General features: G+C 39.6%; 1 protein-coding gene across 5 annotated transcripts in view; it reads right to left on the reverse strand.

The window, feature by feature from the left end:
• The window catches only part of CDK14 (cyclin dependent kinase 14), a 484203-nt gene that overhangs the window by 230631 nt on the left and 228546 nt on the right, over positions 1 to 25026 (reverse strand). For all 5 annotated transcript variants that reach the window (XM_077268230.1, XM_077268229.1, XM_077268232.1 and 2 more), the window contains 2 exons: positions 20438 to 20561; positions 13438 to 13558 (listed from right to left, as the gene is read on the reverse strand). In XM_077268230.1, the coding sequence (XP_077124345.1) occupies positions 13438 to 13558; positions 20438 to 20561 (245 nt within the window). The remainder of the gene's footprint in view (positions 1 to 13437; positions 13559 to 20437; positions 20562 to 25026) is intronic.

Consider the following 25026-nt stretch of genomic DNA (forward strand, 5'->3'; position numbering starts at 1 on the left):
GGAGAAGAATGTTGTCACACGGACTATAAATGCCAAAATACCAGGTCAGACTTAATAAAGGGACACAAAAGCTAAAGACAAGATTCCAAAATTCACAGAAGAATTCGCTCTAATTATTTACATGTTCTCGCTCCTATTCTTTCTGTGTACGGGAGAAATCCCCAATGGCCGGCAAGCAGGCTGCGTCTCCTACATTACAGGACCTTAATGTGGTGGAATGTGTCACTATAGCAATTAGATGAAAAGATAGGAATAAATGAAAAAGATAGGAGGCAAACAGATATAAAACTTAGAAAGTAACAAAAAGACAGCTAAAGAAAGAGAAAAAGAGAGAAAAAGAGAGAAAGAAAGAAAGAAAATGAAAGAGAAAAAGAAAAAGAAATAGAAAAAGAAAGAAAGAAAGAAAGGCAATGTGCCAAATGATGAAGAGCGCGAAAGATAGAGAAAAGGAAAGAAAAAAAGTAAGCAAAAGAAAGAAAGATGAAAGAAAAAGACTGAAAGGAAGGAAACAAGGAAAATAACAGAGAAAAGGAAAGAAAAAAAGAAAGAAAGAGAAAAAGACTGAAAAGAAGAAAGAAAGAAAGAAAGAAAGAAAGAAAGAAAGAAAGAAAGAAAGAAAGAAAGAAAGAAAGAAAGAACGAAGGAAGGAAAAAGAAAGGCAGGCAATGTGTCAAATGTTGAAAAGAGAGCGAAAGATAGAGAAAAGGAAGGAAAAAAAGAAAGCGAAAGAAAGAAAGATGAAAGAAAAAAACTGAAAGGAAGGAAACAAAGAAAATAGCAGAGAAAAGGAAAGAAAAAAAAGAAAGAAAGAAAGAGAAAAAGACTGAAAAGAAGAAAGAAAGAAAAAGGGGAAAAAATTAAAGGGAACCTGTCAGCAGATTTTGCCGCTATAAGATGCGGCCACTGCCTTTCAGAGCTTATCTACAGCATTCTATAATCTGTAGATAAGCCCCCATTCCAACCTGAAAGATAAGAAAAATAAGTTTTATTATACTCACCCTGGAAGGCGGTCCGGTCCAATAAGTGTCCCAGGACCGGGTTCTGGTGCCTCCCATCTTCTTGCGATGCCGCCCTCCTGCTTCTTCATCGCTCCCCGGCATCGCGCTCCTGCGCAGGCGTACTTATCTGTCCTGCTGAAGGCAGAGCACAGTACTGCAGTGCGCAGGTGCTGGGAAAGGTCAGAGAGGCCCACGCCTGCACACTGCAGTACTTAGCTCTGCCCTCAACAGGACAGATAAGTACGCCTGCGCAGGAGCGCCGATGCCGGGGAGCGATGAAGAAGCAGGAGGGCGGCATTGCAAGAAGATGGGAGGCACCAGACCCGGTCCTGCGACACTCATTGGACCGGACCGCCTTCCAGGGTGAGTATAATAAAACTTATTTTTCTTATCTTTCAGGTTGGACCGGAGGCTTATCTACAGATTATAGAATGCTAAGGTAGCTCAACAAATACATTGGCATCATTATCAGTAGTCAAGAGTATTTTTGATCAGAATTATACTATTCATTTTAATGCCCCAAATAATGGACCAAAATCCTGGACCGATCGTCAATATCATAAATAACATAAGAAACAAGAAAAAAGACGATCATCAAGCCCAAATTTATATGAAACTATAGAAAACCTTTATTGAAAATCGATACAAAAAACAGTTAGGACGGTGGATACAACCACGGGGCATATGTACAATTTACATGCATGGGACGTGGGGACGCTGGCAGAGTTATCAAAAATTTTACATTTCCATTGTCTCGGTTAACAAACCATTAATAGATATATGATAAAAATATGTTACCCCCAAACAAAGTAATCCCTTAATAGTGGGGATCCAAGAAAGCATTAGTAAGCAGCGAATGTCACAGATTTACATACCTATATCAAATGGCCTGTGGACCACCGGGGGGCAGAGAGGGGGAACGCCAGTGGTTTTCTATAGTTTCATATAAATGTGGGCTTGATGATCGTCTTTTTTCTTATTTGTTATGTTAAGTATTATAGAATGCTGTAGATAAGCCCTGAAAGGCGGCGGCCGCATCTTGTAGCAGCAAAAATCTGCTGACAGGTTCCCTTTAAGTGATAGTCTGATATTTATGAGATATAATGTATGTTGATAAATAGATAGATAATAAATGAATAGATAGAAGACATATAGATAATAAATAGATAGATGATAGATAATAGATAGATGATAGATAATAGATAGAAGACATATAGATAATAGATGATAGATAGATAGATAGATAGATAGATAGATAGAAGACAGACAGACAGATAGAAGACAGATAGATAATAGATAGAAGACATAGATAATAGATGATAGATAGATATAGATAGATAGATAGATAGATAGATAGATAGATAGAAGACAGATAGATAGAAGACAGACAGATAGATAGAGATAGAAGACAGATAGATAATAGATAGAAGACAGATAGATAGAAGACAGACAGATAGATAATAGATAGAAGACAGATAGATAGAAGACAGACAGATAGATAGAGATAGAAGATAGATAGATAATAGATAGATAGATAATAGATAGATAGATAATAGATAGAAGACAAATAGATAGAAGACAGATAGATAGATAGATAAATAGATAGATAGAAGACCGATAGATAATAGATAGAAGATAGATCGATAGATAGATAGATAATAGAACACAGATAATAGATAGATAGATAATAGATAGAAGACAGATAGATAATAGATAGAAGACAGATAGATACATAGATAAATGATAGATAATAGATAGATAAATGATAGATAATAGATAGATAATAGATAGAAGACAGATAGATAGATAGATAGAAGACAGATAAATAGATACATAGATAAATAGATACATAGATAAATAGATATAATAGATAGATAATAGATAGAAGACAGATAGATAGATAGATACATAGATAGATAAATGATAGATAATAGATAGATAAATGATAGATAATAGATAGATAATAGATAGAAGACAGATAGATAGATAGAAGACAGATAAATAGATACATAGATAGATAATAGATACATAGATAAATAGATATAATAGATAGAAGACAGATAGATAGATAGATACATAGATAGATAAATTATAGATAGATAGATATAATAGGTGATCGATAATAGATAAATGATAGATAATAGATAAATAGATAATAGATAAATGATAAATAGATAATAGATAGATAATAGATAGAAGACAGATAGACAGATAGATAATAGATATATAATAGATAGAAGACAGATAGATAGATAGATAGATAGATACATAGATAGATAAATTATAGATAGATAGATATAATAGGTGATAGATAATAGATAAATGATAGATAATAGATAAATGATAAATAGATAATAGATAGATAGATAGATATAATAGATGATAGATAAAGAGATAATAGATGATATATAGATAGATAATGAGTATGCGCACCAGCACAGATTAGCTTCCACTGTTGCTCTCTGGAGATTGTGGGTGATTGTCAGGTAATGTGTATTCGATCCTCTGATGACCCGGACGCTCCATCACACCAGACACACACAAAACCTTAGTGAAAACAAGTCGATAATGGGACGGTGAGAGAAACGTGAGTGTCTGAACCAGGCAAGAAGATTAGCTGGAAAATATTATTTTTCAAACATTTGAAACCTCGTTCTTCCGACATTTTGTATAATGAACCCAATTTTAGATGGAGTCAGGAACGGGTCCACTATTTCAGTATAAGGATGGTTACTGCTTCAGCATTTTCTCCTAGGTTCTATTTTCATAAATATTACATATATATATTTATTTTACTTACTTACATAGCGCCATTGGTTCCGCAGCGCTTTACAAACATTATCATCGCTGTCCCCATTGGGGCTCACAATCTAGAATCCCTATCAGTAGGTCTTTGGAGTGTGGGAGGAAACCGGAGAACTTGGACATATATATTAAGGTATGTGTGCAAACAATGCTGCAAAGTCAGAAAGCTTTTAAAAATAGAAGTGTCAATAGTTTATTTTTATTTATTAACAAAATGCAAAGTGAATGAACGAAAGAGAAATCTAAATCCCCTCAATATTTGGTGACCATCTTTTGCCTCCATCATCTCTCGGTACTTGTACTTGCGCACAGTTTTTTAAGGAACTCGGCAGGAGGTTGTTACAAACATCTTGGAGAACTGACCCCAGATCTTCTGTGGATGTCTCTTGGGCAAATCCTTCTGTCTCTTCTTGTGATGCCAGACAGACTGGATGCTGTGAGATCAGGGCTCTGCGGGGGCCGGATCATCACTTCCAGGACTCCTTGCTCTTCTTAATGACATTGGCAGGATGTTTGGGGTTGTTTTCCTGCTATAGAATACATTTCGAGCCAATCAGATGCCTCCATATTATATGATGTGTAAGTATCTGCCTGTATTTCTCAGCATTGAGGACACCATGATACACGCCGATTTCCATTACTCTGGATTATGAAAAGTCAGGTACGGCAGAACAACACGCCCTAAAATTTTTGCATAAAATGGGCAATTTCAATCTGATGATCCATCATTGGCTGGTGGTCTATTGAAGCCCAGCCCCCTTGGCCAATGGGGGGGCTCAATCTTAATCAGGGAATGGGGGGAGGCTCCTGCTGCTGCCCGGTGTCTTGCAGGCACACACAGGACAAGTGAGGAGGAACATGGGGAATATGGCTGATCTCATGAGACATAGTGAAGATTTCTTTATATATTTTCCAATCAATTTTAATTTTTAATTTGGAAATTAATAGGATTAAAGAAAGGGAAGAGATTAGTGGAGGAAGTGCTGCATTGATTATTTTTGTGTATTTTTGGGGGGTATTTAGTTTTCCTTTAAGAACCTTTTTACTGATTTCTCTTCGAATCTTCAGTCTGAAGTTGTAAATGACATTTAGTAAATATTTCTAGAACAAATTCATCATGATGGAAGTATTATAATTCAGCAGCGTATTCCCAATAAAACGTCCCTCTAATTGAACACGCGCCGTCTCCCGGACACAAAACCGCGGCTTCGGCTCCTCTTTGGAAGTGACATTGATTAAAACCTGACTTGCATTCTTCATAGGTTTTGTTCTACTCCTGCTGATAAACATCCTAATAATTTAAGCCGATCTCTCGGGGGAGATAAATATAATTACCAGGAAGATGTCAGCCATTGATCGGCAGAATTAAATAGCCAAACACAAAGACAAAAAAAAAACAATGAAAAAAAAAATAATAACATTTATTAGAGGATATCGGGGTTTTCAGACTTTACATTCGGATTATTAATCTTTTCTTCTACAGAATCTAATATTTTCTTAAGTAAATTTATGGGTTTTTTTCTTTTTTTCAATAAAAATATGTACCGTTATTCATTTTATTAAAATTCAATAAGACAAATGGAAGTGTCCACTTTTATCTGGAGATAGAAAACAAATGTCTACGCCAAGTGATGCCGAACACAAAAGTGTTTTCATGGATTTATCCACCAAACTCGATGGCGCACCGGGTGGGGTGGGAGGACATTTGTTAATCTTCCCCACTAACAATTCGGAAATCTGGGATCCCCACTGGTCATAGAAAATATCTGCATTGGACCCTTCACACCTAGGGCCACAGTGTTCAAAATAACGTCCCTCTAATAAGTTGAGTTTAGAATGGAGGAAAGTTTTCTACTTGGGCTAAAACGTCTTCATAGTCGTCCAACAAGTGATGGAGTTCTCAGCCACCAAGAAGAATTAAGACATGGTATGTCAGGATCATTAAAGAACCCTTTAAAAGAGAAAATGTCACTAACTTATATAAAATAGACTGAGTACCTCCTCCTCTAATTGCCGCTGGTCTACTGAATACGGAACCGTTTTTATTTTTTTTCTGTGCCCCTCCGTTCCAAAGTTATACCCCTTGGTAATAATCGTGCAATTTTTTTCCCTTTAACCAACTGGGTGTAAACAATAAAAATTCTTTGCGGCCGTGGCTGTTTTTTGATTGGCTAGCATCAGAGGAGAAACAGCAAACCCCCAGGGAGAAGTTCTGGGGTACACGCCCAGTTGGTTGAAGGGAAAATGTGAAACTTTATTAACAGGGGGGCATAACTTTAGAACAGAGGGGCACAGAAGAAAAACAAAAACTGATCCAGAATCAGGGGTGTGGTGGCAATTAGAGGAGGCTAAAAAAAAAAATCTTAAAAAAATAAAATTAAGTAACAAAAAGAGACCTAGATGCTTGTCGAATGACAGCTACCATTTTACGTAAAAACTTTCTTAACTACGGTGGTGAGCCGGAGAATATTAGCGCATATAGTGCATCAAGGTGAAAGTCATTGATGTACAAGGAGACTTTCTTCCCTAGATCCGAGTACATGCTCAAATAAATTGGTTTGACACATACCACTTGTAGCCCAGTGGACAAACTTAAAGGTCAAGCTTGGACTACTTTGCAATTAATGGCTTTGTTCCGTCATTCAGACGCCCTACAGCGCACAGGAGCCTCCACTAGAGCTTAGATATATAGCCCACTCTGGCGGAGCCTTGGAAAACCTATGGATTACAACAGAGTTCCGAATGTGTTACTATGGAAACAGAACATGTTTACCTTAGGGATCTTTATTTTAAACAAAAAACAAAACATGTAGCATACGTTTCTCATGGGAACGGCTGTCAATCAAAAAAAGCTCCAATTGTGATTTTCTTACCGGCTGAAAAAAAAGGCGAAATACTATCAATACTATCACAGGGCCGAAAGCACATAGGACACGTCCGCACATGGACTTCTAGAACGCATCAGCCAGGTCCCTTTCAGATTCTGAACCTATATGATTTTTTTTTTATGTTCCAGTTTCTAAGTTGAAATATTTTTAGCATCCCACAAGAAAAATAAAAATTACATTTTTTATTAAATTAAATGATGACATTAATCAAAGAGCTAGCCTAGAAACCAGTGTTTTGTTTTGTTTTTTAAAAAAAAAAAATTAAGAATTTGAAAAAAAAATGATATGTAAAATTATATTTTATATTTTCAATATTCAATTGACCACTGTAAGGTCAGTTTTCCAATATTAGGACTTTTTTTTTTAAAGTGTATATTAATCCTAGACTATATGAGCCGTGACATCATCTATCCGGACCATGACGTAGGCTGCATTTAGCTGACCGACTATGGTTGATAAATGACTGCCTATTGGCGGTCATTTAATGGCCTGACCGCACTTCTATACGCACAGAAGAATTGTTAGAAGAGGAGGCAGCATTAAAAGGGGTTGTCTGGTGAAAACAAGTTATCCTAGGGCTAATGTTAGACCAGTGTATATTCTCTCATCGAAGAGAATCGGGTCGATTATGTAAATCAGAGTTTGATCAGAGTGCAATCAGAGTAGGATACGATTCTCTCCTCTTCTCCGCTCTGTAAGGCTGCAGAAATTGAACTGCACTCAGATGCCATCCAAGTGCAGTCCGATGTTTTCCACGCATATTCCAACTGAATATCGGATCAATCTCCGGCATGCAGTGATATTTTTCCTTGGACGGGCTCTGTCCGAGGAAAAAAATTGAAAATGTGTACGACCCCACAGAATAACCTTTGTCCAAGTGTAATCTGACGTTTTGTCACATCGCACTCGGACTGATAATACAGCCATGTGCACAAGCCCTAAGAATAGGTGATAACTTACTGTTCGGCGGGGGTCCTGCACAGATCGGCAGGAAGACGCACTATCACCACTCCATTCATGCAGCTCCATACAGAAGGAATGCAGTGGCGGTCGGACTTACCACTCAATTATGTAACAAGGATAAAAGCGCCTTGTTCTGCTGCCTGCTGATTGGTGATTAGACCTCCACCGATCAATTATCAATCATTACATAACCTCCAGATGGTTGACAGCTTGATTTCATCGGAAAACCCCTTTAAGCATTAGCACATCATCCCCTTCAATCTCAGAGGTTAGACCCCCACTGATCATAATGTGAGGTGATATCCTAGCGATACGCCACCACTTTATAACATTTAAATACTCTTAAAATGGAAAAGATCATTTTCTTGTATGTGTTCTGATCCAGGGGAATGTTTATGCTTTTATTACTCTTTGAAGGTATTTAGAAGACATTCATTTCACCCAGTAATAACCTAAGTAACGTCCGTGTCCATCCGGGCTGGTGAGATGCCGTCACCCAAGAGGCTCAGGAGTCGCCGCAGCCACAAACAAGGAAGACCTGACGTGGGACTGCACTGGAGTCATTAGCTCTTACTTACATCCCTAATGTTCTACAATAGCAAATGAAGCATAAAAATAGTGTTCAGACAGCACACCTGCTTGCCGAGCCGTCCAGAAACGACAATGTTTGTGCAGCCATTTAGGTGCAGCTGGTCCCCCTCAATTGTGGGGCCGCTTCCTTCCTCCGCTTGAGCGGAATACTCCCCGAGCCTCATTCATTACAATATCGGGCCGTTTATTCTCATCATCTGTTTTGTCGAGTGGTACATAAGAGGCTTGTGTTAACTGGCAGACACTTCTAGATGTTTTCCAAGCAGAAAACAAAAAAAAACCAAAACACATCTCTCAGTAACCGATCGACCACGGACATACAGTGTAATACATTCTATTTTATCCCCATCAGTAGACATCAGCGAGGAGGTAGGAAAATAAAACACAATCCTAATAGTGTCATTTGTCACTTGTTTAGACCTCAGGAGGAGTCAACGTGTATTTGTGAAGCTTCAGTACCAGAGCCACAAAAGGTCCGGGGTGTAACATTCATCATATAGACAATGGTAATAGCCGTCTTAATTTCTCCAAGAGAAAAAAATGCGGCCTTAATAAGATATAGGATGTGATCGGAATTTCTGCCGAGGAACCAAATGCACTGCTCAAAAAAATAAGAAGAACACTAAAATACCACATCCTAGATATCTCTGAATGAAATATTCCAGTTGCAAATTTTTATTCATTGCATAGTGGAATGTGTTCAGAACAATAAAACATAATTATCAATGTAAATCACAACTCATATCTCACGGAGGTCTGGATTTGGAACGATACTCAAAATCAAAGTGGAAAATCAAATTACAGGCTGATCCAACGTCAGTGGAAATGCCTCATGACAAGGAAAAGATGCTCAGTATTGTGTGTGGCCTCCACGTGCCTGTATGTCCTCACTACAACGCCTGGGCATGCTCCTGATGAGGCAGCAGATGGTCTCCTGAGGGATCTCCTCCCAGTCCTGGACTAAAGCATCCGCCTTCCTGGACAGTCTGTGGTGCAACGTGACGTTGGTGGATGGAGCGAGACATGATGTCCCAGATGTGCTCAATCGGATTCAGGTCTGGGGAACGGGCGGGCCAATCCATAGCTTCAATGCCTTCATCTTGCAGAAACTGCTGACATACTCCAGCCACATGAGGTCTGGCATTGACCTGCATTAGGAGGAACCCAGGGCCAACCGCACCAGCATATGGTCTGACAAGGGGTCTGAGGATCTCATCTCGGTACCTAATGGCCGTCAGGCTACCTCTGGTGAGCACATAGAGGGCTGTGGGGCCCTCCAAAGAAATGCCACCCCACACCATTACTGACCCACTGCCAAACCGGTCATGCTGAAGGATGTTGCAGAGAGCAGATCACTCTCCACGGCGTCTCCAGACTCTATCATGTCTGTCACATGTGCTCAGTGTGAACCTGCCTTCATCTGTGAAGAGCACAGGGCGCCAGTGGTGAATTTGCCAATACTGTTGTTCTGTGGCAAATGCCAAGCGTCCTGCACGGTGTAGGGCTGTGAGCACAACCCCCATCTGTGGACGTCGGGCCCTCAGACCATCCTCATGGAGTCGGTTTCTAACCGTTTGTGCAGACACATGCACATTTGTGGCCTGCTGGAGGTCATTTTGCAGGGCTCTGGCAGTGCTCCTCCTGTTCCTCCTTGCACAAAGGCTGAGGTAGCGGTCCTGCTGCTGGGTTGTTGCCCTCCTACGGCCCCCTCCACATCTCCTGGTGTACTGGCCTATCTCCTGGTAGAACCTCCAGCCTCTGGACACTACGCTGACAGACACCGCAAACCTTCTTGCCACAGCTCGCATTGATGTGCCATCCTGGATGAGCTGCACTAACTGAGCCACTTGTGTGGGTTGTAGAGTCCGTCTCATGCTACCACGAGTCTGAAAGTACAACCAACATTCAAAAGTGACCAAAACATCAGCCAGAAAGCATTGGTACTGAGATGTGGTCTGTGGTCCCCACCTGCGGAACCACTCCTTTATTGAGGGTGTCTTGATAATTGCCAATAATTTCCATCTGTTGTCTATTCCATTTGCACAACAGCATGTGAAATTGATTGTCAATCAGTGTTGCTTCCTAAGTGGACAGTTTGATTTCACAGACGTTTGATTTACTTGGAGTTAGATTCTGTTGTGTAAGTGTTCCCTTTATTTTTTTGAGCAGTGTATATTGCTAGCATTTTAGTAGTAATAATAACGAGTGCACTACTTACTGTATTACTAAAGTAAAAAATTGTCCAAAAAGCAGAATTTTTTAAAAAAAATATATGTGAAAAACCCGATGAAATAATATCAATATTAAAAAAAAAAGTCATACCCTACTTACAATAAGTTAAAGGGGTTGTGCATTACTCGGACAACCCCGTCTGATCCCCTGTGTTTCTCCCAGTTGGTTGCACACGAACGTTTTCTCTACATCTAGGAAAAATTATCTGATTAGAGTTTGATCAGAGTTTGATCAGAGTGGCATAAGTTTTTCTTGGAGGTGGAGAGGGGGCAAAAAATAAAGTTTCTCCACCCTCTACATTCCTGTCGGTCCGTGAAAATCTGACCGCACTCGGATGTCATTGGCTCCATAGACTTGCATTGCGGATTTTGATCTAACACTCAAAGGGAAGTGAGAGCAGCCGCTTCTCTTGATGTTTGATTCACCCAAAGGCAAAGAAAGTGAAGCCAGCGCTGACTGGGCACAGGGGCTCTCGTGACATCATGTGAGGTGAGCCCTGGGGAGCGAGCACCGAAATCACTGAAACGCCGCCGGCACCGGAGGCAAGTGTAGGGGTTGTTATTTAACTGGTGCAAACATGCTGATTGAGACAGGATTGTCCGAACAGTGGACAACCCCTTTAAGAGAAGTTGTGGTAGAATTTCAAATGGTCTGCCACTTTAAAAAGGCATGACTTACTAATAGAGATGAGTGGATCGATGTGAAGTTTGATCTGAATTTCCAGAAATTCATAGATCCCGGTGAATTTAAACAATTTGTGATTCGATAAAAAAAGGCAAAAAAAAAAAGTCCCTTTAATTAGCTGCAAATCACATTCTTGGGGAAAATTCAAAATTCAAATTTAAATTTCAAAAGATTCATCTTTATTTACGATATGAGAATATCTAAAATCATAAAATATTACGACTTTGTAAAACAACAAAAAAAAAAAATGTATGTCTAGTATACAAGCTTAACTCTTTCACGCCACAGCCCATTTTCATTTTTTCATTTCCGTTTCTTCCTCCCGGAGCCATAATTCTTTTATTTTTCCGTCCATTGACATGTGAGGGCTTATTGTTTTTTGCGGGACGAGTTGCACTTTTGAATGACACCATTCATTTTACCAAATAGTGTACTCAAAAAACGGGAAAAAATCCATGTGCGATGAGATTGTGAAAAAAACTAAATTCTGACATTGTTTTTCTGGGAATTGTTTTTACGGTGTATATTTTATGGTAAAAAAGACCTTGCAATATGATTCTCCTCATCAAAAGGATTACGGCAATACCCAACATGTCCAGTTTTTTTTATTATTTCAGTGGTGGAAAAAAAAAATCTGAAGTTTGCAAACAAAAACTTTTGGAGTTGTGTCACCATTTTCCCGAGACCCATAACATTTTTATTTTTCATCTGATGGAGTTGTATATTAGCTTATTTTTTTGGGGGGGAGAGACAAAGTTTTTGTTAGCATAATTTTGGGATAGATGTAACTTTTTGATCACTTATTACAGCAATTTTTCTGGAATTATGGCGACCAAAAAACCGTAATTTTGGCGTTCTAAAAGTTTTCCGTTTACAGTGTTTTCTAATCGGGTTAATTAATTGTTTATATACTGTGATAGATAGCAAATATGTGTATTTTTTAAAATCTTTATTTTCATTGAGGGGAAATGGGGGTGATTTAAACCTTTAATTTTTTTTTCATTTATTTTTTTTTTTAACTGATCTTGTTAGCCTCCCTTAGGGGTCTTGAAGATGCGATGATCCGATTGCTTGTGATACGTGCAGCGATGCGTCCTCATCACTGCATATAACAGAAATCACACTCTCCTTTGACGCTCTGTCACAGGCAGGGTTTTAAATGCGCTCCGTAATGACAGCCACTGGTGTCATCGGCTGACCCCTAGCTGTCATGACAACAAATCAACGACCCGCGATAATGTCACGGGTGTGCCAATGGGGGCAAGTAAGCACACGAGCGCCCATCGGTAGGAGTTAAATGCCACTGACAGAAATTGATAGTGGCATTTAACTGGTTTAACAGGTAGTTAGCGGCAGGTCCTGGTTGTAATTCACAGCCATCGCTTGCCTGGTATATATGGAGCATGTTAAATAAATTGTGTAAAGTGCATCACACATCAGACACACTCGGCGTTAACCCCTTGTCCAGCAGTTCCCAAAAGAATTCCAGCCTTCAAACTTTAAATGAGGATTTGGACTTATAACGGGGGCCCCTGGGTTGTGTCAACGGAGTGGCTGCAGCAGGAGAATCAATCCTGAGGCAAGGATGATCAAACAAAGTCAACCATTATAAGGAGGGAGAAAACTTGGCCAGAGTCATAAGGCAAAGCCGTATTCAACTGAAAAACGGAGTTGAAATACAAGACGGTCAGACAAAAACAAAGGCAGAAAAAACTAGGGTCAAAGCCAAGAGGGATAACAGATAAGGCAAGGTCAAGATAAAGTCGGGTCAGTAACAGGATATCCATAGGGACAGCACCCTGAGCTCAATATCTGGCAACTTCAAGTAGTATACAAGGAGTTTAAGAAGGGTGTGGTGCTGCCCACTGGCCACAGCAGGTAGCTGATTATTCCTGCTGAGTTGCTGGACCACACACATGACCATCCGGCCTGGCTAAGTCCAACCACAGGGTCCAGCCACACCGGTGTCAATGGCAGGACAACGTCTGCACCGCCCAGAGATACCGGCTATGAAGTCTCCACAATCAGCGCTGCCTGCAGAATGAATACTCCAGCACCTGGTGACAGAGGCGGACGTCACTGGAGCAGGTGTGGAAAGAGATGTGGGAATTGGGAAATGTAATTACGCTTTTTAAAAATTTTTTAATTACTATTGACGAGAGATACAATATTAGCCGCCTATAAAAAAAAAAATTTGAATTATGTATTAATTAGTATGTATTAATCAATAGAAACTTGGCAATTTTGCAATAAATTAACGTTCTAGCAAGACTTACCACATGTCCAGACAGGTGGAGTATTCTGTGGAGCCCAATAAGACATCGGGAGGTCGATACCAAAGAGTAACTACTTCATTAGAGTATGTGTGGCTCGGGACTGATTTGGCTCGAGCGAGACCTATGAGACAAAAATAATCTGTGTTACGCAAATTATCTTTAAATAATTACCTAAGGTATTGCCAAGACGCCTGGGAACAATAATAGTAAAGATGGTCCATATTAAAAAGTAGTAGATGGATTAGACATTATAGAACAAAGAAAACATTCACGTTTCTAGGATAAAATGTAAAGAGTTTTTTGCTTTTGTACAATTTTTTATTGTTAATCAATTTTTTTTTTTTTTTAAATAAGTCTTCCGCTAAAATTCCAACTGTGCAACTGCTTTACATAGCTGGCTGTGCTGCTGCTTCTGCTACTTGTTCTCAGCTCAGGGCTATTGCCACCTGTCCGCCTCATTGAGAGCATACTCTCTCCGCTCTACCCCTCCTCTCCATCTAAATAGCACAGTGTTAGACATCCCGGTGGATGGGGGTGTTGCAAATACTTTAGAGAAAGCCAATCTGTAGTAAAAAGGGAAGAGGTTACCCAAAGTCTGCAGGTAAAGAATATACTGAATGACGGCATTCTTTGAAGATAGGAGCTGTTCTGCAGTACCCGGCAGCAGCCACTACACAAGGAATGGATCTACGGAGAGGAGCTTTATTCAATGCGTTTACATCCGGTCACCCGAGCTTGTAACAGCGGATCAGTTGAGGTTCCAGGTGTCGGACTATCGGATATTGATGCCTTAACCTAAAGGATAGGTCATCAATATATTGTGACTGTGTAGGGGGGAGGCTGGGATGAAGAAGACGCCATGGCAAAAGGTGGGTTTGTGACGGTGTAGTTTAGTTTTATACATTATTGTATGATACAGTAATGTTATATTTTATCCCTATGGCCGGTGTTGTGTGTTCAATTCTCCTACAGGTAATGCTTAAGGCCATCCCTGGAAACGCAGGAGGTCTGTCCACTAGGGGAACCATACTATAGGTAAGGATATAGTTGCACTTGGGATTAGACCATTAATAGTGTTGGGATTAGCCCATGGTTGGGGAGGGGTTACATGAGGTTTTATAGAAAATGTATCCGGGTTACAGTAGTTAGATAGTCAATCAGAGTCCAGGACTCAGCCAAGCACAAATGCAAGTTCTGGGTGGCATGCAGAGCAAGGCTAACATAGAGTTAGCAGGTTCCAGTGCAATGAAGGTACAGCAGAGAAGAACATATTTAGTCAGTGCGGGTCTCCTAGAAGAATGAGGGCACATCATCGGCCAAGTCTGGACCCCGGGGACAGTCATGGACCCAAGGTTCAGGAGAGGTATAGAGAGTCATGCCTCTGTCTCTCTGATGAGGAAAGTGTTAGCTGGGTCGTGGACTGGGGTGAGGATGATGGGTCTCAGGGCAGGATGGGGACAAGGACTGATGGAGCACAAAACCAAGGGAACGTCACTAAAAAGAGACTTTGTCTTCATCTGTATTCTGCAGCCACAGGTAAATGAATTGCACAGTAAGTCGGACCTGTTAAGGTCTTCTGCCTTGTTTGTAGCCGGATCCTGTCCCATTGACGGGGAGGTGATGATGACTCCTGAAGCAAAAATGAGTAAGGAACGTACTCCTCCACCCCACACACTCCACCCAGACACCTGATTAGAAGATGGGTTTTAGGCCACCAGAACTCCGTTTCGGCCCACAGCAAACACGCACTTCCCCCCAACCCTACAACTGGACAAGCCCTTTAGTTCTCATAATTCACTTACACAATTATTTTTATGGAAATTTAACCTTTTTTGTACAAAAAGTTTCCAAACAAATAAAGACCAATCTGATGTGTAACATTAAATTTATTTAATAAAAAGTAACATGTTCAATAATTGGGGAAAAAAACGTGAAGGTAAAACAGAACTAGAGTTCATTACTTTATTGGAAACCAAAGGGGAAAGAAAAACATATTTTTTTTATGTGAAAAGTTAATTTTGTTTGAGATTTCCACTCCAGGCGGCAGACAATATAATAACCTGATTGTCACTCATCATACACATGCTAGACTTCTTCCACCTTCGCAGCTGCCAAGACTTAGATAGGAACAATGAGCTACCAAACCAATTATCCAGTCTTTTTTACACCTCTGAAACCTTTATATTACGGGTAGTACGATTTTTGCATGAATTGGCCGCCTAGATGATAACACTTTCTAGCCAATTACATGATACTACAATGGCCATAATACACAAAAAAAAGGGAGCGCACAACACAATACGGCAATAGCTGCTGTCAATTCTCATCGGAAGTCAACAATTCTGAAGACGGCTGCACCAGAACCAGAACAGCACTTAAGAAAATCCTTGAAATGTGACATTCAATTATTTGCCTCTCTGGTTTTTAAAGTTGATTTAAAAGACTGTCAAAAATAATGAAAAAAATAAAAAATAAAAAATGAGACAATAGCAAACCAAACCTATACTCTCCAATTATTATTTCCGGGTGATAATAACAGGCACACTTCAGAAATCCAAAATAGAACATTGATGTTTTATAATATTGATCATTAAATGTTTTGAAAAGAAACATGAAAATAAAAAAGGTAAAATGTAAAAACTGTAAAAAAAAAATAAAAATCTTTACACTTTGAATTTTTTTTTTTTTACATTTAAAAAAGAAGTTTAATTTTTTACCCCAGAAACATAATACAATAAATGACTGCCTTCACACTGAAAATAAGTCTGCAAAAAGTTTCCAAAAATATCTTTACAGCAACATATCCAAAAACATATATATATTTAATGAAAAAAAAAAAACATACTATACTTTTTCTTATAGAAAATAAAAATGAAATTTTCCTGGCATTCGTCATGATGAGTGTATGTGACATGACCAGTAGACATCCTGTGCTGTATTCATGAGAGAGCTGGGTCAATTAGAGAGGCGTTAAATAATAAATTTAACCTTTGTGTGATATTGAGAGGCCGTCGTTAGCAGAACTCGGCGGGTCCCTCTGTGGCACTGAGCACTTCTACAACCTGTCATGATTTGATATATGACCTCTTATTTAAGGAGACCACCGAGAATATACCCCTGTCAGTGTATATCAATAGCTCTTCATGTATAAGGTCTAGGATTATTATTATTATTATCATTATTATGGACCTTAAGAAATGTGCATGATTCAAGAAAAAATGTAAATGGTAAATTATATATACGGTATATAGGGCAGCACGGTGGCGCAGTGGATAGCACTGGGTTCGAGCCCCACTAAGGACAACATCTGCAAAGAGTTTGTATGTTCTCTCCGTGTTTCCGTGGGTTTCCTCCGGGCACTCCGGTTTCCTCCCATATTCCAAAGACATACTGATAGGGAATTTAGATTGTGAGCCCCATCCGGGACAGTGTGTGCAACCTGTAAAGCGCTGCGGAATATGTTAGCGCTATATAAAAATAAAGATTATTATATATATATATATATATATATATATATATATATATATATATATATATATATATATATATATAGGCCCCTTTTACAGATCGGCATCTGTAGTGACAGTTTTCACAAGTAATGGAGACACTTACACACATAGACCCATTCAAGTCTATGGATCTGCTCACAATATGCTGACATATCTGTTTTTTCAGAAAAATAGCAAAAAAGGCAGAGATGCTTACCTGCCTAGGCCTCCAAACAAATGCACTGGACGCAGGATGCAGTGGATGTGTGCATTTGTTTGGAGGCCTAGGCAGGTAAGCATCTCTGCCTTTTTTGCTATTTTTCTGAATTTTTGGAGGATCTCTGAATCCTCTTTTTGTGCTAGTATTGGTTCATGTCCGTTTTTTCCCAGCAGCACGGTCTGCAATACATCCCGTACACCTGCACACTGACATCCGTGTGCTATGTGTGTGACACATACCGGTGACTGGGAAAAGCAGTTAGCACTGTTCCCGGGCAACTCTTATCATCATCACCCTCGCTTGGTCTTCCTGCAATCAGCTAGACCAGGCGACGCTGATAATAGTTGTAACCAGCACATTAAATAAATAAAAGGTTGGGGTCCTCCCTATGTTTTAAAACCAGCTCAGATAAAGCAGACAGCTACGGGTCTTCTATCAGGCTGGAATGGTCCATGGCTAATGACGCGTTCCGTGCTAAAAATATTAGCCCACAGCCACCCCAGAATTGAAATATCACATTAGATGCGCCAATTCTTGTGCTTCACCAGGCTCATCCTGATGCTTTCGTAATTGGGGTAATATGTGGGTTTGATGACAGCTGTGATTTGTCAAAAATCACAGCAACCATGAAGTCCTGAGGTTAGTAATGGAGAGTGGTCAGTCAGACACCCCCATTACTAACTCTGCAGGGAATAGAAATAAACACAGGCACAGAGTAAAGTCCTTTAATTGCAAAACTCGATCCCCGACAATTACTCTCATTTACCCATTTATTACCATAAAAATAAAAGTAATCCTCACCTGTCCCCCGTAAATCCATAATAAGAAGGTCCCATGACGATCCCAGATTCTGCTACATCTGGATGTTGTGGCGAGCGGTGACATCAATAACGTGACCGCTCACATGAGAATTTCTCACACTGCGGGTGGTGACATCAGTAAGGTTACCGCAGTTCACAGCTGGCAGTCGTAGTGATCTTGATGGTCTTGTTATTGCACCATGGATAAGCAATAATCTGCTTATATGGATTAGTCTGCTTAAATAAGGTCAAGTCTAGACCATATGTACATACTAATGCATGGCAGCCATTTTTCAACATAGCATACAACAGGAACAATATGAGCCATTTTATTCAGAACTACTTTCTATGGTACAAGGGGGTGTGATTCACAAAATAATAACGATGAGCTGGCTATATAGACACGCCCCAGAGGATCCTGTGAACCGCGCCCCCTTTGAAAGACCATAAAAGACCATTTTAATTTATCATCCAGATTTAAGGATCTTTTTATTTAGTGCCACTTTCGGTGGTCTTCACCAAGGGGCGTGTTCAAAGGTTAATAATGCAGAGCAACCTAAAGACACACCCCAGAGGATCCTCTGAACCACGTTCAATTGTAAAGACTATAAAATTTGCACTAAATAAAAGCTGTGCAGGCCTCACAACATGGTCATGTGAGGAGCAACGTTCGTCATGATGTGTGACGCGCCCTTACATGCCCATGTTGTCAGGCCTGGTCACAGCCAGCTGATCCCAGACAGAAGACTGAAGACCCAAGGTAAGAGGAGGACCAGGCAGTGAGCTCCGGTGGCAGGACAGGTAAGGGATAAGCCTACAACAGACAAGTATAATCGTTAATTAGGTTTTAACCCTTTCGTGGCCCTATAAAGAATCCAGTAAAATGGTGACCGACAGTGTTGTGGTTATGGAGTACTGATGGATTTGTATGAACCAAATGCCCCCAAAAAATGTTTATAGTTCAGCATCTCCAAATTTTAGGGAAAATTCATAACAAATTCGACTCCTAACAAATTGAATCGCTAATATCAAGAATTAGGCAGTCAGAGAGCTGCGCGTCAGGACAAGTAAAGAGCGGCCATAGGACAGGAGAGTATAAAATTCTAGTATTTTTAACCCCTTCCTGGCCTTCTTTATGTTTGTTTTTTGCTTCGAGGTCTGGAGAGACTTTGGAGAATAATAGACGTCTTCAATTTGGATTGATTTTCATTCGACTACATCAAGCCATTTGAACCATGGCCCAAAACTCCCCAAAATGAATTCGTAGAGATTGGCTATTCTCTAGGTGACACATATAAATCGTTGGTGGCCCCATCGTTAAGGCTGGTAGTCAGACTTTAGTCTCTCCTTAAAAAAAAACAAAAAAACATTATAACGTAATTTATCCAAGGGTAAAATATAATTTCCTTCATCCATTTTTCAATATAGCAGGCAGGAAATAATGGTCCGATCAACAAGAGTCCTGTGGGGTTTGGAGACAATGGCAGAGAATATGCTCCGAGGAGTCTCCTCGCCACGTAGATTAGCCGGTTCTGCATGTATGGAGAGTGATCACTGCATACGGACTGTTCTATAATCCCACAAGACCTGAACGCTGAGCGAGACCTTTAAATATACGCTGTCAATAAACGGCCATTAAGCTTGTCCCAGGTCATTACATCTGACACCACCGTACAGTGTAAACACACAAAGCAAAAAAACCAATAAGGAGCCACAAATCCCAGATGTGACCGGAGGGGTTACTCCAAATATAGATTTATAAATGCTGATGGATGAAATAAATCAGTCCAAAAGGAATCATTTTTTACAAAACTGCTCCAACTTAAAAAAAAAAAATAATAAATAATAATAATAATAATAATAATAATGTGTCAATAAAAGAATGCGATAATGATATACTAAAAAAAACACTTTCTATTTAGTGGTGGACCAGTGAGGTGAGCAGCTTCTATTATTTTTTTGTTACAATATTAAAGACTGATTGTCACTTCCAATCAGAAAACAGGTGTGCACAGATGCTTACTAAGAGTAGCCATGTCCATATATTACTAATAAATAAAGCTGCATTCTGTAACGCTATAGCATGGAAACATGAAATATGAAATGTGAATTGCAGTACTGCTCTAGAAAATATGAAAAAATGAAGATACTTAGCCCATAAATTGGACAGTTCAAGTGTGTCCAGCAGCCACCACAAGGCGATCTTCTTTGCTGGGAACCTACCCTAATATGATACCTCTCCTGGGTGGATAGCCTACAATTATATTGGTAGGATCCTACCTTCCCATATAATTGTAGGCTATCTGCCCAGGAGAGGTATCATATTAGGGTAGGTTCCCAGCAAAGAAGGTCGCCTTGTGGGGGTAGATAGCTAGATAGATAGATAGTAATAGATAGATAGATAATAGATAGATAATAGATAGATAGTTTCATGCATAACCACCTTAAGTAAAAAGGCATTTTTTATTTCATGTTTTGTAAAGTCTCCTTACCAAAGTCGGCCAGCTTCAGCTCCCCTGTATCACTGATTAGAAGGTTCTGCGGCTTCAGGTCCCGGTGCAGTATGTGGCCTTGGTGAATGTAGGACAGTCCTCGCAGCAATTGAAATAAAAATAACTGCAAGAGAAAAAGAGGAGCAGATTCTGTAAAGCTTCTAAGCGTACAAAAAGATATAAAAGTCTGTGATTAAAAAGATCTAAAATTCCACAATGTGAATTAACAAGTAGGAACACAAAAACTTTAAGTAAACAATGACTTTCTGCTATTACTAATATTCGCTGCACTTTTAGGTCCAACATTCTGAGCTGAATACATTATTAAATCTTTCTAGGGGTCTGTGCTCTATTTCCCCTGCATAAAACATAGTTAAAAGGGTGGTCCCAGGTAATAACTATCTGACCACTGGGACCCCCACCACTTCCAAGAATGTGTTCCCAATGGAGCGCCTGAATCATGGACGGCCACCGCTCTCATTTCATAGAGGACGAAGAACTCAAGTTCTTGTGATTAATGATCAATCCCATTGTTCAGATCCTGAGAACAGGCGATACACTTTAATTCTGAGAACACCCCTTAAAAAGAATAAAATTCTGATAACCAGCAACTGCCACAAGAGGGAGCAGTCTGCATACAGAATCATTATTGTGTTCAATGTAAAACTCAGTTCAGGATTGGACCGTTATTTCATATCCTGTAGGGTCCATGACTTTTTTTTTTTTTTTACAATACCCCCTAAATAATAAGCACTCTTAATTTAAAGGGAAACTGTCTTTAAAAAAATGGTATTTACTTGCAGCCATATTAACAATCTGCAGTAAATGGAGATGGAGCGGTTGCAGGGAAAATATAGCTTCATTTTCTCCCTGCAGCTGCACTATACATATATTTAAAACATTATTTTACCTGCAGATTACCACAATGACTGCAAGTAAATACTGTTTTGGGAAACTGGAAACACTTTGAAATAAAAAGTATACAAAAGAAAATATGCTAAATTTTCTGCAAAATGAAAACCAGTTTAAATACACAAGAAGTAAATATAAATATTGATACAATGTAACAAGTATTATTTTTAACATAATCTGGACGATCACAAATCCCGTCGGAGGTTACGGAAGGTTCTTTTTTCTCGCCGTCTCTCGGCTCTACGTTATTGTATTACTCAGCATTCATAGTGTAGGAAAACGTCGGCGCAGTAATATTCCCGCTCCAATAAATCACTGACTTTACAGGGTTTTTTAAAAATAACAGGAAATATTCCATTTTTCACACACTTCCGTCTGCACTGTAGTAAGAATTCATTTCACAGCCGCTTAAATTACAGGAAACATTTTTCTTAAAGAGGAAAAACTTTTCTTAATAAATGTTCACCCCTCCGCTCATAACTAATATAGATAAGAGACGCAGGTCAAAGTGACAAACCAATGCCCATGAGAACACAGCTATTCAAGATATAATTAAAGGACCACCAGGGTTAGAAAACCTGAATTTTTTTTTTTATTTTTTTTTTTAAATACAGTGCCACACTTGTCAACAGGTTGTTTATGGTATTACAGCTCAACCTGACACAGCGGTTTTAATGCATTTTTTCTGCCAGGAAAAATATATATTTGAGGCATTTTTTTTCTTAAATTTTGCTGCTATGACATTTTAATCTCAATGGCAAAAAATTGCTGTAAATACGGATGAAAAAAATTGACATACTGCATTAAAAAAAATAAAGCACCATTCATTCTGACGTCAGTGCAAAATGTTGCATTTTTCTGCACGAAAAAAAAAAGGAATAAAAAATGTAAAGTGTGTACACTCACGAATTCAGTTCCATAGATGAAAAGTAAAATCTCAGATACAACCATCCAGGATTATGTAATCTTGTATCTGTTTGATCAATAAGTCTGCGCTCGCCCCCCCTTAGTAGTGACGGCCATCGTGGTTGGAGGGGCTTCATGGACTGTTTTGCTCTTGCAGATCACAATCACTGGCCTGGACTTGTCACCAGGTCAGACGGGGCCGTTTTACCTTGTTCTATTCACGTTGCTCCCCCGAGTTTTTGTTTTTTTCTTTAAATTTGTCATCTGGTTCCAGACCTTTAAGATTAGCATATTGGGTACACTAAATATATAGTATTTTCCAAGGGGGGCGTTCCTCGACGGATTCTCTGTGGGCAGGTCTCCGATCTCTGGAACAGTATGGCAGATTTACAGAAAAAAAAAAAAAACTCAGGGGAGCAGTGGAATTAAAATAAAAGAGAAAAAAATGGACACATTTGACCTACTGCCGTTTGCTCTTAAAGGGGTTGTCCGGCCTTTGGGTACAAGTCTGCAGTCACTCTGTGATCTTCACGTTGCATGCACTGATCGCTGTGAGGTTCCTCCGGTGTCGCGCCAGGAATGGCAGGCGCGTGATTGCAAGTATATGATTTGCATACACATGCCGACTAGACTTGTGCGACCTTGCTCAGTACAAGTGTATCGACAGAGGTCGGTCACGTCTAGTCTGAATGTGGCCAAAAATATTCAAACTGCATGCTTGCGGTCACACGTCCGCAGCACTTTGCCTTTTTTTAGGGTTATTACTGATTTCCGGTAATTGCCTAGTGAGTGACCGCTTAGGAAATCTACTTATGTCCAGAACATATATCAATAGTGACTGAGGAAGCCACAAACTTCTTTCTGCTATACCACAGGCTGCCTGTATAGGTTTCACAGACTCGTTTTAGCTCCATGGGAATCATGTGACTTCTTATAATAAATAAAAACACATAAAAATTAAAAAAAAAAAAAAAAAAGATATATGCAGTTTGCTCTTCGGGAAGATGATTCTTAGAGATACAAGGAGACAGACGATAAACAATCAATCTTTAGGCAACAAGTCCCTTGACTTTGATACATGCAAACCGGCATAAGGAAGTACGGTATTTTCTGTATATTTTTTGCCACATTTTGGAGGATAACGCCAGGGAGATTTGATTTAAGACTCCTGCACAGTCACTTGGTAAGACTGCGGTCCTATAAATATTTATGTATGAGAGCAAAACAATTTATTTCCTGCAAAGTTCCATTATATCCAGTTTATTTAGTCACTCTGGGTCCTTATGTGCCTCCATAGATTTTCCATCATGGCATGTACAGTCAGATTTAGAGGTATATTTTCCCCTAGAAGCACTGTTATATTGTCATACAGTACTATGCAGATGCACCATGTGGCGGCACACGGAGTGGATACAGATCCATAGCGACTTGTCTGTGCTCCCTACACCACACATCAACCATATCTAGAGAGTAAACGCTTGGTGCATACCTATAAATATATGGGCGCCGTGCAAATGCGGTATTAAGTTTGTCACATACGGTATGGGAAAACCATGAAAAATGTCAAGAACTCAAATACATTTGCATAAGAACTTCAGACAGTTTACAGCCCAGCAATACAGATTTGCACACATTTAGGCATAAATCAAGTAGTATGTTGCCCACTGAGCTGCAATACCAAGCACAGCCCATAGACAGGAGTGGCGCTGTTTCCCAGGAAGAAGCCTGGTCTCAAGAGTTCACACTGATATATCAGAGACATCAAAAAACCTATGACTGTGAACACATTAAAATATCTAATTTTGCAGTACCCCGGAGCTAGAAACCTTATCCTTGAGAGCCATAAGGTGTATTTGTTTTTATTTATAAATATATATTTATTTTACAGTTTTATTACTTTTTTCCCCCTTTTTAGATAAAAAAAAATCATTTTCAATAAAGGTAAATTCATATTGGTTTCTGGGATTAATTACACTGCTACAGAGAGAGATGTCCATAACTGCAGGTCGGGGCCGAGAGCGTTATTGATTCTGTGCCTGGGAATCATCATCATCGGCTAACTCATTTACACCGGTAATGTGAAGCGTCGGTCACATCCAGCCGTCTGCTCCCCGCAACGGTTATGGACATTGTTCTTTCCCAACATATCCCACAATCTTATGAAATACCAGATAACACGAGAGCGACGCAGGAATTCGAGAACAGCCATAATAAACCGGTTCTTCCTTGCGGCCATCCACATTGATCGTCATTACTGATATGTTCTGAACTCCGAAGAGACGGGAAACCCTAATTTTCTATTTTCGTTCCCCAAAATGTTCCAATATAAAACACAACCATAACCCCAACCTGGAAAAGTCAGACACCCCACCCTATCTATAGATTTTCTCTAACTGTTTCTACATTGCTGCAGCATGTCATTACTTTTCACATTAAAAATTATTTTAACCCCTTCATGACCTTGGGATTTTTCGTTTTTCCGTGTTCGTTTTTCGCTCCCCTCCTTCCCAGAGCCATAACTTTTTATTTTTCTGTCAATATGGCCATGTGAGGGCTTATTTTTTGCGGGACGAGTTGTACTTTTGAACGACATCATTGGTTTTAGCATGTGGTGTACTAGAAAACGGGAAAAAAATTCCAAGTGCGGTGAAATTGCAAAAAAAAGTGCACTCCCACATTGGTTTTTTGTTTGGCTTTTTTGCTAGGTTCACTAAATGCTAAAACTGACCCGCCATTAGGATTCTCCAGGTCATTACGGGTTCATAGACACC

Source organism: Ranitomeya variabilis, chromosome 6 (genome assembly GCF_051348905.1).
Source record: "Ranitomeya variabilis isolate aRanVar5 chromosome 6, aRanVar5.hap1, whole genome shotgun sequence".
Lineage (NCBI taxonomy): Eukaryota > Metazoa > Chordata > Amphibia > Anura > Dendrobatidae > Ranitomeya > Ranitomeya variabilis.